The sequence below is a fragment of the Ammospiza caudacuta genome, chromosome Z (assembly GCF_027887145.1).
Source record: "Ammospiza caudacuta isolate bAmmCau1 chromosome Z, bAmmCau1.pri, whole genome shotgun sequence".
In the NCBI taxonomy this organism is placed as follows: Eukaryota; Metazoa; Chordata; class Aves; order Passeriformes; family Passerellidae; genus Ammospiza; species Ammospiza caudacuta.
In genome coordinates this window covers 85,971,392-85,986,644 of record NC_080632.1, presented here as the reverse complement: position 1 = coordinate 85,986,644, position 15,253 = coordinate 85,971,392, and the positions used below count along the sequence as shown (strand labels likewise).

General features: G+C 39.9%; 1 protein-coding gene across 3 annotated transcripts in view; it reads left to right on the top strand.

Annotated features, from left to right (window-relative positions):
* Positions 1-15,253, top strand: part of SMAD2 (SMAD family member 2) — a 50,058-nt gene that overhangs the window by 20,276 nt on the left and 14,529 nt on the right. For 2 of the 3 annotated variants that reach the window (XM_058824179.1, XM_058824178.1), the window contains exons 3-5: positions 13,164-13,253; positions 14,397-14,590; positions 15,070-15,204. In XM_058824179.1, the coding sequence (XP_058680162.1) occupies positions 13,164-13,253; positions 14,397-14,590; positions 15,070-15,204 (419 nt within the window). The remainder of the gene's footprint in view (positions 1-13,163; positions 13,254-14,396; positions 14,591-15,069; positions 15,205-15,253) is intronic. The other variant, XM_058824180.1, reaches the window with a different exon arrangement.

Here is a 15,253-nt window from a genome sequence, read left to right as displayed (position 1 = left end):
TGTTTGAAGCCGACTGGCAGGATACAAGAGAACAATCGGGAGCTGGAGTAAGTTCACATCTCGCTGCATATGCTTTAGAATTGGCAGAAGAACAATGAGGTTGGGGAAATCCCCTTGAACAAGTGCTGCACAGTAATCTGACTTCAGCATTTGTGCAGAAAAATCCTCCAAACTGTGGCTTTTCATTACCAAATATACAAGGAAGTCTTAGAATTAGAGTTGAGAATTTTCATGTAGAATCTTCACTCATAATTGTAGGTAGACAGGCCCCTTTTTCAGTGCTTGGTTTGTTCTTTTCTTGAGTAGTGGATAGAGAAAAGCCTGGTGCAAGTGAAGCATACTCAGTTTTAGTTTAAATGCAGAATTTCAAAGTTACTGTTTAGTTCAGTTAGTGAGTTACCTCCCAGAACTGGCCTTTACTTCTCCTTAGTTTTGTGGAAGGTTTTGAGTTCCTCTGATGCTTGAAATAATTTCACCTCATGCTGTAGTTTTGCAGGTTTGAACATGAAGAAAGGCTTATACCAACTGATGTGGAATCTTGCAGCTTTGTGGCACAGAAAGTTGTGTTTGAAATGGTTTTTGACTCAAGTCAAAACCCTGAAAAAGCCTTGTCTCTAGTAGACTACTCAAATGTTCATCTCATGGACTCCCAACTATATTTTTCAGGAGTGGCTTCTGAACCTTACAGTTTGCATAACCTGCAGAAGCACAGCCTCCAGTGACCCAAGCTCATTGATAATTCTTTACTCTCTTTGTCTTCTCCCATTTCTGCTGCAGTGGGAGGAACTTGAGTATGAACTGAACAGCTATACCAGGGAAGGGAATTCATATGTGTCCATAACCATGAATTCCACAAAACCAATAACAAAAATGCTTTTTCAGTTCTTGTGCATTTTAATTTTGAATGTTCTGTTTGTCCCATGTACCTGTCTTGCAGATTGATGTCTTGTCTAAACACAGTTAGTACCCAAACATTTGCTGTCCACTGTATGTCTCAATTAGATGAATATAGGAGGAAAACAGAAGGGCTCTACCTAGTGCAAGCTGCATTAATGGCAGTCATTTAAAAAAATCTGTAGTTCTGTTTGCTGATGGGAAGACATTTTTACTGGAGTTGAGTGCTGATGTGTTTGTTCATCCTCTGGGAGCCCCTCAATGTTTTGGCAAACAACCACAGATATTCCAAGAAGGATTTAAGCAGCTTTCCTTCCAGCAAAATCCATGTATTTGTTAACTTAAATGTTAGTGTTCCTTAAGCCTTTGAAACACTCATCTTTTTGGCTGCCATAGGACAGAGAGAGAGAGAGCAGGGCAACTGCCACCTCAGCAGAGGGCAGGTGGTGGTAGACCAGGGCTGACTTCAGGTAGGTGGAGTGAGGAAAAGAAACTGTTGGATGTCCTGGGAAAGCGTTTTACCTGTTAAGCAATTGGATGTGAGGCAAGAGCACTTGTGGGCACAGTCTTCAGATGCATGTTGTGGGTGTGGACCATGAGCAAGATGTTGAAGACTTCAGGACTTGGCCAAGGTCTTAACATGTCCTTTCTGCCTAAGCTCTAGTCAGCAAAGCTCAGGAAGTAACTTTGGCTCTTATTCTAGAGGTGTCTCCTGCATATTCTAGTTTTCTGATGACAGTATCTGCTGTAGGGTCCCATGTTCTCTTCTGGGCCTGAGGAGAATAGAGGCTTCTAGTCAGGCACATTGGCTATTACCTTCTTGATTTTGTCTTATGAAAAGCATATGAAGTAATATAATATCTAAGCAAACAGGCAAAGTACATTTTAGAAATGTTTCATTTATTTATTCTATCTGAATAATGCAACTCTTCAAGGCTTTTTATGGCTTCCTAGCTAGTTGTGAGTTTTCTTTATTCTCATAATGAAATATGGGCATTGTCAGACATAACTTTGTATTTTTTTGGCAAAAAGTGATGTCACAAGTACTGTTCAATTCTCACCCTCAGTGTGTTGCTCGGGGAAGCTTTCTCTAACGCTCAAACTTTAACTTCATTTGAAATTCCTTACAGGAAACACTTATAATTTAGCTATATAATCATTGGTATTTCTTTATGTTTTCATAAAGACAGTCTGTTGTTTAGCATATGGATCAAGGTCAGTGTATTCTCTGCTTCACCAGTTTTCTGCCAGGTGTGCATGGCTCGGGCTGCAGCAGGGATTGTGGTGGCCTCCCTGCATTGAGCATTTCATAGCATATAACCTCTGTTGTTCTTCTTGGGTTTTGAGATGGATGTGCAAGTCATAGGGGCTGTTCAGAGGAAACTTCAGTTTGAAATGAGGTATTTAAAAGATCCTGTAACTGTTGTTCCACGAGTAATCTTTTTGCCAAGGTAACATCCTTTTTGAGGACTGTGGACAATTGACTTGAAGGGCTAATCTCTCCCCTTCACTGTCCCAAATACACAGTAGTTAGAGAAGGTTAATCAAAACATCTCATGTTTTCTCAGCTGTCTATCAGCTGCAAAACAGCCCACGCAGGTGGTAGCATCAGCCACTCACCCACTTGAAGGATGACGGACTCCTCAAGAAAAATTACTTGGCTTGGCACTTCCTTGGTAGCTGTACCTGTTAGCTTGTGGGGAAAGCTTTCACCACACCTACTGTGACTAACAGTGGTTAGAGAACTTGAGATAAAGGTCATTTTTTAATGTCTGTTGGGAGTATGATCTTCTGTGAGATTTGTCTGCTATTAACAAAACAGTTGTTGTGGATATATCAGCCGATATTGTGGTGGATAGGTCTTCATATACAGGTACTTTGTCTTTGGATATTTCTGATTTTCAGGTCTGTAAAGAATGATACGACATCAACGTGTGAAAATGCACTGGGTGTCATCATAACCCACTGCCTGATGTTATCACAGAGTAGTTTATGTTTCTAAAGATGTGAAACTGCAGCAATTAGAAAATCTTTATCGGCAATAACAGTATAATGAATAAAGCAATGTAGGAACTCCAAGTTACCATTTCAATAATGCCATCTTAAAGCATAAACATCCACGGCCTCAGTGTTTGTAGGTTTATATGGTAATAGGTTTTTCTTTATTGTTGGTTTTGTTGCATGGGGTTGTTTGTTTTTTGTTGTTGAGTTCCCTCCACCCCTTGGTTAGTCTTTAGAGAGCTGCCATTGTGAATGCTCTTGTACACTTGTCATCTTCAGTAGATACAGGGCATCTAGGAGTGATTGGTTTTGATGGCTATTTTGGAACATGTGACTGGGGGCAGTTTTTCCATGCTTAGGTTCCTCTTACCTCCAGTTAGACTGCTTTAGTGTTTGTGAGATGCAGAGCTGCTGAAAGCTGTGTGGTGTTTGGTTGGGAGTAGGGGAACTGCAGGGCAAGTTTCCCAGCAAAGCTGTTAGCTCATGATTTCCGTGGGCTGCTTTTGGATGCTCCACATCTTTGGTCTTTGAGCAAAAGACTTGTGGCCAGCTCCCTGCTGAGCCTTGAAGGAGGCTGAGCTGCACTGCATGCCTTTTATTTCTCAGTCCTGACACCACCTCTGTGTTGCTTGACCTTGTCATTTAGAGATTTTCAAGTTCTACTCCCCACCTGCCTTTGAGCAGAGAGTAGAAACTCCTTGATCAGATCTGTGTCTGAGCAGACCATATGGACAATGAGAAAAGAAAGGAATATTTTACTTCAACTTGGTTTCCATGGCGTCCTGGGAACTTTGCTCTTGAACTTTGAGGTTCTATCCTTCCAGGATCTCGTAGCATTGAGAGAAAAATAAAGGTAGCACTGGTTGTTGTGGACTGCTTTATTCTGTCTGCACTGGGCTAGCAAGTCAGGATTTGGGAGAAGGGAGGATGATAAAGTGCTTTGAAGAGCCTTGTATCTGTATTTTTGCCTATGTAGGCAGTTTGTTGCACATTTGACCAGGAAGAAGTGTTCCTTTAGAAAAGGCAACAGAAGCATAGGCTGTTCATCAAGATCGCTTGTTGGCCTGGCACTCAGCAGCACTAGAGAAAATCAGCTACTGGCCCTGGGCAGCAGCCCTCGAATGCTGGGCTCTAACAGTATCTTCTGTACATCACGTTCCACTTTCGTGTCCCCTGTGGACATCCTTGAAGTTTTAATCTGAAGTAAATGGGAGTTATTCAATGACTTTTTTTCTTTTCCCACAGTGTTAGAGAGGTTAATTGCATCCTGTGCCTCCTGCTTTTCTGGCTATTTTGATGTGTTAATTTTTTTAGCATACATCTATTTATAAGGAAGGTTATTAAGTCATTTTCCTCGGTTCAGATGCTGCATTTTGTATTTGATGTAATGGTTTTGAATATGCTTTATAAAGTTCTATGTAAACTTTATTCGTAAAAGCATTCTGAAAGATGAGAGGTTGTGTAATGGTTCCTGATTTATATTCCACTAAATATGCACATACATAAGTGTATCCTTCTTGGCTGCTTGTGGTGTGTCTTGAACGTGCCTGTGGGGTGGGGGGAGGGAGGGAGGGAGGGAGGGAGAGAAGGTAGTTACAGTTTTCAGCAAGTATCTGTGTCTTCTGCTTGAAGCATAAAGGTCTGCTTTTGGATTCTGGGGAAGGAGGAAAAGCAAATTTTTTTTTTTAATTTCTTTTTTTTTTTTTTTTTTTTTTTTTTTAGTAACTGTGTAAGGCCAGTTGCTTAAATAAGTAAATCTAAGGGGTTAGAGATACTTGAGGAAGCACTCCTAGTTGTAGATGATCAGTGCACAGCCCACACTTTTGTTTTGCTGAGTTTGTGCTGAGAGAGAAATCTGTGATTTCAGTTCTACAAGAAGATTAAGTCCAGGACTTTGTAAGACAGTACTTGGTATCCTTTTCCTAGACTTGCCAGGCTCTATTTCTGCCTTTAAGAATGGGAGATTCTGGTGGCAAACTACCTGTAACTACCTAAACTGTCCACCTACAGTTGTGTGTAAATACATGTAAATATTCATTTACTCTGGTTGATAATACAGCCCTTTAACAGAACTTTTCTAGGGGTCTGCTTTTCTACCCCAGCTTCTATCACAGAATTGTCTACATAAAAGAACCTTTGTCTAGCTCCTCCAAAGGGCAAGTGCCACCACAGAGTGGTATTGATAATTTTCAACAAGAATTCATACCTGTGGTTTTTATTTGGTGTTCGTTAACTTATTAGGTCATCCCTCTAGCAGATGATTGGATGAGAAATCATTATTTCATGCTGAATTACTGAAACTTTATATTTTCTGTTGCAGGATAATGAGATCAGGACCTCTGTAACTTGATGTCATTGACAAGCAGGAATGAACTGCTGTAGCTCTGAGTCATTCCATTTGATGAATGTGTGTGCCTGGTTCTGCACACTTAAGTGAGCAGATGACATTATGTCACTATAACATGGAATGCTGGAGATGCAAGTGAAGACATTGATCAGTTCTGCAGGGATGCAAAATAATTCAAAGGAGGAGTATGGTAGATCTGTCATGAAAGGAGCTTAGCATTCGTGTCCTTATTGCAGGTTGTTTTAGTCTTTCCTAAGTCAGCATAGTGCACTGAGTCAGCATTCTTTTCCCCTGTCACCCTCAGCATGGGGAAAAGAAACATAAGCAGCATGCATTTCAGTAGTTGAGGCATTTAGGACAACCAGATTGCATTTTAGTGGATTTGTTCAGGCACTAGCTGAGGTGCTGCTTGGAAAGATTGGTAATATAGTTAGCGTTTGTAGGCATTTTAGACTGTTACAGGCAAAAGTGCTAATTGTCAGTATGCAGAAAGGACTGTCAAATCAGAATATAAAAGAATATTTCCATAAAAAGCTATTTTCATTTGAAACCCAGAATTAAGGAAACCATGTTCAGGCAGGTTTGCTAGGAGCTGTCTGCGCTGAGTACAATACTCATGTACAATGTATCAATGTAAGCAAGTGAACTTTTTAAAATGCTGGCTTAGTTTAATTGCTGTTACACTTAAGCGTTTTAATTCAGTTTTTCCTATTACTGGAGACTTTGAGGCCATTCCTGAACTAGCTTCAAAGGCTTGGTATATCTCCTCAGCTGTTCTTGAATCTCAGTTGCATCAGGAAGAAGGTAACTAATATGAGAAGGATTCTGTTCTTCCATATATCAATTCACTGGTCCTTTTCTCAAAGGTAGAAACAGTGGAGTGCAATGGGCAGTGTGTTCACAGAAATGCAGCTTCAGTGTAGCCATACCAGTGATAAACTGGAGGCCAAGTCAGTGTTGTGGTTCTTGCCTTGGCTTCCTGCTCACTACATTGCTCTGAATTCTTGGATCTAAGACATTACATAGCAAGATTGATTTATTTCTTATAAAAGAAAGGTACAGGTCTTTTATACAAGGTACAGATCTGGAGTTTTCAGACTTCAACCTGTTTTCTCTGGTCAATTTTACAGAGGCAGCCATGAGCAGAGCTAAAGCACTGGAATTGCCCATTTGTTATGAGAAAATGGGATTCCATAAGTCTAATGGCCATTTTTTACCATTGCTCTAACTCCAATTTGGATAGCTTGGTGTAGCTCTTGAAGCAAATTTTCTGCCTCTTTTCTGCCTACTTGGCAAAATAACAGGGTTGTAAGCCTGATAAATGTTAGGCTAGTATAAAGGTGCCTGCTTGCTTGTATAAGTAACTTTTCTAATTCAAGTGAAAAGTCTGATCGTTTTTGTTGTTGTTGCATTTTTTTCTTGTTTAGTCTTTGAGTAAAAACAGGGAAAACCAACATCAGGCTCACTTCTGTAGGGCAGACTTTGCGTGAGAATTCTAGAACTGGAAAACTAACTTTGATTCTCATCTCCCATTTTAAGAGATAAATGGAGTACTGTCACAGATTGCTGAAATTATTTTTCGTTTCAACCACAGCTCCAGCACTATGAGTGCCTCAGAAAACGTAGGGGCAGACAAATTAGATTCAGTGGGAGAAAGGCTCATGATTATAAGATGCAGGAGAAAGGCAAATGGAGAAGATTGCCTTGAACATGAACTTGGCAGACTTGTTAGTGGCTGCAGATTCTGAAAGATGTGAAAGATTCAGGAAGGATATTAGGGGCTCAGTGTAATACTTCACAAATAAGCAAATTAAATGTCCAAGACCATTTCTGTAATGTTTTCTGTATAATGTGGGCTTTGACTAGCACAGTGCTATTTGCATTTCAGGTTTTATTTGTCATATTTCTAGTGTTACCACTTCAGGTAAAGAGGAGGCTGCCAACTGAACTCAGTGTGTTTTAGCTCCTTTAGAGCTGTTCCACCTTGCAAGACTTCGAAGAAAAAATGTGTAACTACAGTTATATATGAATTGTGACAATATTTAACGACTTCTTTATAGAGTTTCTGGTACTTCATATGTAAATATCTTTCAAGTGGTTCTGCCTGCTTCCATCTGATGTTGTACTTGTTGCAAGCACTTAATTTAGTACAAAAAGTACCTTGAGCACAAGGAGTTACCAACACTGTAAATAGGGGTAGGATAGTTATTTGTTCAGTCTGTTTCTCAATAAAAATTGGTAATAAATTAATGATAGCAACAACTTGTAATATACCTAGATCAGCCCAAGCACTGTGTGTGATAGTTTTGGTGCACACCAAAACTGTCACATACTGGGTACTGATTAAAATTCTTTGGCTTCAGGTTTTTCAGCTATAGCCTCAAATAAACATCTCTGTAAAAATGAGTATTGTTGACAAGATCTATCTCATTTATCCCTGTTTGTATCTTCTGCTTTGCAAGTGCTCTCAGGGAAGGTGCAGGGATGTCTTGGAGGATGTGCAGTGCTATGTATAGACATGAGCATGTTGATGCTGTGGCCATGAATATCTGGTCAATGCATGCACATACTTGCTTGGATCTGCAAATCAGTACATCTGGCTTTTAACTGTCTTGAGAAACTGATCCTAATTAAGTAGCCGATGTTGGGTACCAGTAGGCTTTAATAGTTGGCATCTGGACATGAGTGAGGGGATTTGTGGATTGATCTGTGTATATACGTCTCCAACTGCTGATGTTTCTAGTTACAATTACTGCTGCCACAAGCCAAGATCCAAAAGTCTTTCTATATTCACTGAGATGAGGTTGTGCTGTCACAGGTCATCTTACCCTGTTCAGTGTTCTCCTGCAGTGTCCTTTACCACCTAAACGTATCAAATAGAAGAACTTGGTTTTGGGCAGTGTGTTCCAGATAATAAGAGCTCCATGTGTATTTTTGGACTCATGAAGATCAGTACAGTGCATTTCTTTAAACTATTTCATTAATGTAGGGTTTTTTTAATTGGTATGAATTTTGATAGAGACAGTATTCCTCTGGTTGAGATACACTGCCTTAAAATAATTTTAGTGCTTACTCATGAGTGTAGCACAAACTGTTTTCTATGTTAATTTTGTTGTGGGCAGATCAACAATTTATTTGTATTTGTACCAGGACTTGATAGCCCAGTTTTTTTAGTAGACTTACAGTTAACTGTTATTCCACTAAGGTAGTGGAATAATGACTGGGAACATCATCTGTAGATAATACAAATACTTGCAGATTATCTTCCATAGTAGTTGGGGTTGTCCCGTGTCCACATGTTTCTTGTGTATGTCAGAGTTTTCTGTCTTACTGAATAAAGACAGTCAGATTTGTCACTTTGTGTGAAAATAGTAAAGCGTTGCTACAGCTCATTGCTGTGTAGGTAATTTCTTGCCCAGAGTATAGGTTTTTTGGAACTCAGATTTTCCTGTTAAAGGAAATGATGAAATGGAAGAAGTGAAGGCATACTGTGAACGTTGCACGCTGATAGCCACATTAAAGATTCTTCTTGCCAGAATTGCACAGTATCATATGAGATGATATTCCTTATAAGCAGATAAAAAGTCAGGTTGAAACACCAGCTCTTACAACCCTTTCCATTCAGGGAAAGCTGACAGAAGTAGCTTTGGTTCCACTGCGTATAAATTTATCTGATCCTTTCTTTACCACCTCAGTCCTAAAGAGTCCCAAACCCCAGTTGTCCCAGGTTTAGTGTGTAGCAGCTTAACCACATACCTGCTAGATTTGGTTTCCCTAAAAGTGATTGATCTCAAAGAGTGCTTCTTATTCCTTGCAAATATTTTTTTCAGCACTTCTTCTTTCTCTAGGAAATAGTTTTCTCCTATTAGACCATCCTCCTCACCTGGGAATCGGAGCCAAATTGGTATTTATATCCCTGAAGTCCCTTATAATAAATTCACTTGTGGGAACTGCAAAAGTAACAATCTTCTGTTGAGGCATGGAGTACTAAAGGCCACAGAACATGATGATTTGCTGTTGGGAGCTACTGTTGAAAAGTGTTGAAAAGATAAAAAACTAGCTTTTGTATTGTGGACCAAATGTTTGCTTGTTTCTGTCAACAAATTGTTTTAAGAACAGCAGTGAAAATGCTCTTTGGAATGAAAGTGTCCAGGAGAGAGGAAGTACATTAGCTTTGAACTTGTGTTTTGGAGTATATTTAAACACTCTCTGCACAGGAAACATTTAGGTACAGTGACACAGAAGCCAAATTATATTTTGAAAACAATGATGGCTTACCAGTGATACAGTGTACAGCGAGTTCAAAACCAAACCCCCTTGTTTGGTAAAATACAAAGCCTGAAGTGTGCTTCCAGGCTTCAGCTTGAGTGCTTACTGAGGGTGAAATGGTGATATGCTTTGGCTGCCTCCTTCCTAATAAATTAAAGGTGCCTGGGAACGTTCCCAGGCTCTGTCCAACTGGCTCAGGACTGCCTTGTCCATTCTCTTCAGCCCTCAGCTAGCCGAGCAGGGGAGCTGCATCTGAATTGTCCACTGTGACTGGGTCCCGATGGTGTGCGACTCACAAACCTGGGAATTGTGTGGGAGGACAGTAATTGGCGCAGCCTGGTGCTGGGGAATGTCCTAGCTGCTTTCTAGCATACATGATCATGTTCCAGGGCCTGGGAACATTTCCAGACAAGGCTTGACTTATGAGTACAGATGTTAGTACTTGATTCTCCTGAAACCTTTATGGACTAACGCATGGAAAGGACTCTGCACCACACAAGATTTTGGATGCTCCAGAAAGGTAGATTTAGGAGTGAATGATTCCTGTTTATTTTGAGGCAGTAATTCTGCACTATTAAAAATCTGTCTTATTTTCAGATGGTTTTACGGGTGGTTAAAACATCTGTCAGAATTCAGTCACCTTTCCAGCACCACCTTTCAGGGACGAGTAGACATGCCTGCCCTCTGTCAGGCAATGGCTTGTGTATGAATGAACATACTGTGGCCTTTCATGGAAGTGCTGTGTATTGAAGTACGGTTTTTAAGGTTGTGAGGAATTTAGTTTTGATCTGGTGTGCGTGTGTGTGAATTTTAGAGTCTTGATTTATTGCCTAGGGGACGTAGTGAGGGGATGGTCTTGCACCTTGTGGGCAATGGATCTTTTATGTCAGCAGGAAGTAGAGAAACCTCTTTATTTCTTTAGATGTTTCTTCCAGCAAGCAGTAAAATCTTTGTTGAGCTGACTTCATTGATCATATGGAATGATTTCCTGCAGGCTCTTTCTTCTGTGTTTGATTGTGCATTACTGGAGTTTAAGTATAGTCCTGGTGTAGATGAAACAGTAATACACTAGTACTAATCCCAACTCCAAGCAGATGTGTATCCTGGAGGATAGCACATCATGTAAACCAATGACTTGGGAGCTGCTCTGACTGATCACTTTTCTGTGCCTCTTGGCCTGTCCTCCCTCCATGGTGTTTTAAGCTTCATTCCAAGCTGTGGCTCTGTCACACAGTCTGCTTCAGGATACTGTTTGTCTTTCTGTAGGTTGTGGAATGCTGTCAGCTTTAAATATTAATAGGGAGAAGAGGTTAGCAATATAAAATACTGTTCCTGTTCATCTTGTTTTGTCAAGGGCTATGAAATTTTACTTTTGCATGTGCTGTATTAAAAGCCTTGTGAACCAAATGCATGGCAATGTCATGCTTACACCAGTGATGCCCCCGACAATTTTGGGAATGTGTAATCTGTGTGACAGCTCCACAGTTTTGGAGCACTGCTTTGTATGAAGGATCCATTGCTCAAAGGTAGTGAGCTGTCAGAGCTCACTGTGTCAATTAATATGCAGCAGGCTTTGTGTCTGCTGATTGTTCTTCTAATTGCATGTAAAGATGATCTGTCTTAGCAGCTCTAGTGGTGCATATTTAAGGACACAGTACAGTGCGGAGATGCTCCCTGGTGTCCACGTGTCTTCAGGGCAACTGCTTCAATCCTTGCAAAGCTTCTGGCGACCCAGGGTTCTGACTGCATCTTAGGAATGTGGAAAAGAGAGGCTGCAGGCCCTGCTGATGCAGCCATGGGCAGGATCCCTCTTTGCCCACTCCTTCGGGAGAGCTGTGATCTCCTTGAGATCTGGATGCTTGGTGGTTGGCTTCTCTGAAGAGCTGGATCTGTGCCAGAGAATGGGCCTTCATCTCTGGCTCTCTGCTGCTCTCTACTAGGCAAAGTCATCTAGTACAAGATTTTACTTGTATCTATAATCAGTAATATATCAAAAGGCTTTATTTAACATATTTAATTCTGATAAAAGCAGTCTGTTGCCACCCTCTCCTCCTACTTAGTAGTGCTCATATAACTATGGTGAAGAGAAGTGATCTGACTGAAAAGTATCTCAAAACATGTATTTTCAGCCATGTTTGTTCTCTGGTCAGATAGCCTGTTTATTGATTTGGGTCGCTTCTCACTGGCATGCATGTTTCAGCCTTACTGGGATGGCATTAGAAATGAGGTATGTGGTAGAGGCAAGAAGGAAGCAAGACCCGTTCATTGCCTTCACCAGTTGCCAGCACTTAGGTTTTATTAAAAGTCACTGTGGAATTGAGGTGGTTGTCAGCCCTGACAGTGGTTTCAAGTCCAATGAAGTGCTGTCTGCTCTTTTGTTTTGTAACACTAATGAATTTTCCCTGTGTAATGAGAAGAAAAAAAACATCAGCCTCACTTTTCTTTTCTTAAGCACTCAATTAAAACTTGAGTGTATCAGCTAAACTTGGTAATTTAAATTTCAGTCACAACACTTGTATTTAAAATCAGAAGTTTGGTGACCTTGGATTCTTCCTGTTGCAACTTTTCAGAGGCTGTTAATTTTAAAGGTAATACAGCAACAAGCCAACTTCAGGCTGCATAATTAGGAAGGAGAGATTTGCTTGTGAAACAAATTCTCTCCATTTCTGAAGTGAGAGTATATAAGTATGTTACTTACATAAAATAAAGTGTTTTCAGTGGTCACTGAGCAAGTAGGTTATAGAACTGAGCTTCATTTATGCTTCTGAAAGTCTGCTGCCTGATTACAATCCTATGCTGTTTTCTTGCTTTGTTTAAATGTGCCTCTGCTTTAATTTGTTTCTATGACTGAATTTTCCTTTATCTTCTCTATTGTGATCTGCTCCTTGAGCCAGTTTGGTAAAGGCTTAGCTGCCTTTCCTTTTCTCCTGCTTGATTTAGCAATAAAAGTTATGTGATAGTTGAATCTTAAGGTACTACACTGTAAAGCATTCTGTTTTGTGTACTGTGTGAAAGAATATTTAGCTGTTTAATCAAGGAGAGTACAGAAAACAGTTAAATATCAGCTATAATGTGTTTTTCTTCAGAGTTTGAATTTCTGTTTTTCAGAATAGCAACAAATTACTCTGTGCATGGAAAATGAGATTAATGCTGATTAATCAAGTGGTGATACTTGAACTTTAGATTGTGATGTTCAGTTTTGGATACACATAGCCTTTCTTTGAAGTCTTAGGGCAGTTTATGTTTAGAAACAAACAAAAACAAAAAAAAAAAAAAAAAAAAAAAAAAAGCCAAAAACCAACCCAACCCAGAAACTACCTTTTAAAATTGAATTTTGTAAAGAACTAGGCTGAGGAAGTTTTGCCTGTTTTAAGAAACATTGCAACTGTATCAATTATTTAAAATCTGAGAACTTGTTCACCTTTAAAAACATTTATCATTTACCTTGAATCACTTGTTCCATTTTGATAGCCTCCTTCATATAGAAAATATAGCATGAGATGTCAGTTTAAATGCCAGTCTAACAGTGCTCTATCTTCTATGTGAAAGGAAGTATTCTGTACATTTTTCCATGTTTGACCTCATGGTGTTTTGAATAACCATGTTCCATATTCATATCAATTTTTTGTTTTTGTTTTCAATTTATGCACAGCACTTGCTCTGAAATTTGGGGACTGAGTACACCAAACACGATAGATCAGTGGGATACAGCAGGCCTTTACAGCTTCTCTGAACAAACCAGGTGAATATTCTGCCCTCTCTCGCATCATAAAAATCTTGTGGGAGGGATTGGCTTTGGAGGGTCTGTAATGGGATGCTTTAGCTGTAAAATAGACTAAAATGATTCCTAGGCCTCTCATGGTACAGCATTTTGAAGTATTTCCTTGCCAGTGTAGAGATCAGTGTGTTCACAGCTGATGTTTTGACCAATGAAACTCTTAATTCTACTGTTACTCCTTTTTCACGCCAGTGCTATTGAAAGAATGGGAAGACTTGTTAAATGCAAGCTCTAATGTGATTTGGTATTTATATTAACAAAATTGGCAAACTTAATTCTTTAGACCTAATCTTACAAAGTGTTTAAACTGCTTTGTATGTCACAAGCTTTCAGTTAAATCTTGCTAATTGGCTCAGATACGAGCTACTAAAGAATTGTTTGTAAATTCTTCAGTACTTAATGGTGGGCAAATTCTAAACAGGGTCTTTATTTTTTCATGTCACATTACTTGATTTGTGTATTGAGGTTTGTCTCCCATCCCATAACAATCATAAACATCTGCATTTGTGTAAGCATATGCAGTCTGTCTTAAAACTAGCAAAACATTTTCAGCTGGTAGCAAGGCAGATGAAGTGAAGAAGATAAACTGTACAGCCCTTACAAGATGTGCATTCATGTGTTTTGCATTGCAGTTATACTGCCATGTGGATCACTTGGGCAGCTGACTGCTTATAGGCTTATTTGCAGTCCTGTGGGAGTTCTTATGCTTAAAACCATAAAGCATCCATGCCACAGCAAAGCCTTGAGGTGCCTTTAGCAGTGGAAGGGACCATTAAGTGTGTGAATTTATTTTTAACAACTGTGTTCTGCATTTAAAAAAAAAAGAAAGTATATGAAGCAATCATTCTAAATACTTCGTTGTATGTAAGTGGCTTTTAATGAACCCTAAATTCACTGGCAATAGTTTGAGCAGCTCAAACATGAGTTGACATTGCTTGATACGATCATTGTCATGGCATTTGAAGCCTTTCAGTTAGAGTATAGATGTCACTAGCAGAGTCAACGCACTAAGTTCTGAGAATGAGCTCCCCATCTGTGTGCTCTGTTGCTGGAGGGGCCGAGGCAGCACGCAGTGTGTAAATGCTTCTCCACGTCTCTCCCCTGCAGATCCCTCGATGGCCGTCTGCAGGTGTCTCACCGCAAGGGACTGCCTCATGTCATTTACTGCCGCCTCTGGCGCTGGCCAGACCTGCACAGCCACCATGAACTTAAGGCAATTGAAAACTGTGAATATGCTTTTAATCTTAAAAAGGATGAAGTATGTGTAAACCCTTACCACTACCAGAGAGTGGAGACACCAGGTAGGAGGACTGCTTCTGACTTTCTGTGTCAGCATCTGTTTGTGTTTATTCAGCATAATGTTTTAAATGAAAAATGAGAGAAAGGTGATGTCCTCTCTTGATATAAGTACACGATTCTTTTTGAGATCGTATCCCTGAAAGTTCTTAATAGTAAAGTTACTGAAAAATCTTTACAAATGTGTTTATAAACACTTCCAGGACTGCTAGCAGTTTCCAGCTGGCCAGGGGCAATTCAGACTAGATACGATAAAAAAGTTGATTTACCTTTGTTAATGTGGAGTGGTCTTATTTAAGGCACCTCAGGAATCACATCTCTTCCAGTAACTAGCTGTGCAAATGTAGAATTAGCAGTGCTGAGTTTCAGAAGATTTCAAAACATCTGAAGAAACTCTTAAAAGTTTTAGATTTATTGTTTTTCATTTTATCTTACAAAATTGTGTATTTTGATTACCAGTGATTTTTGAATTTTGCCTTTCCAGTCTTGCCTCCTGTGCTCGTGCCACGGCACACTGAGATCCTAACGGAGCTGCCACCTCTGGATGACTATACCCATTCCATTCCTGAGAACACTAACTTTCCAGCTGGGATTGAGCCACAGAGCAATTACATACCAGGTATTTTCTTAACTCCCACTCTAGACAGCATATTCTGACATTGTGCCCC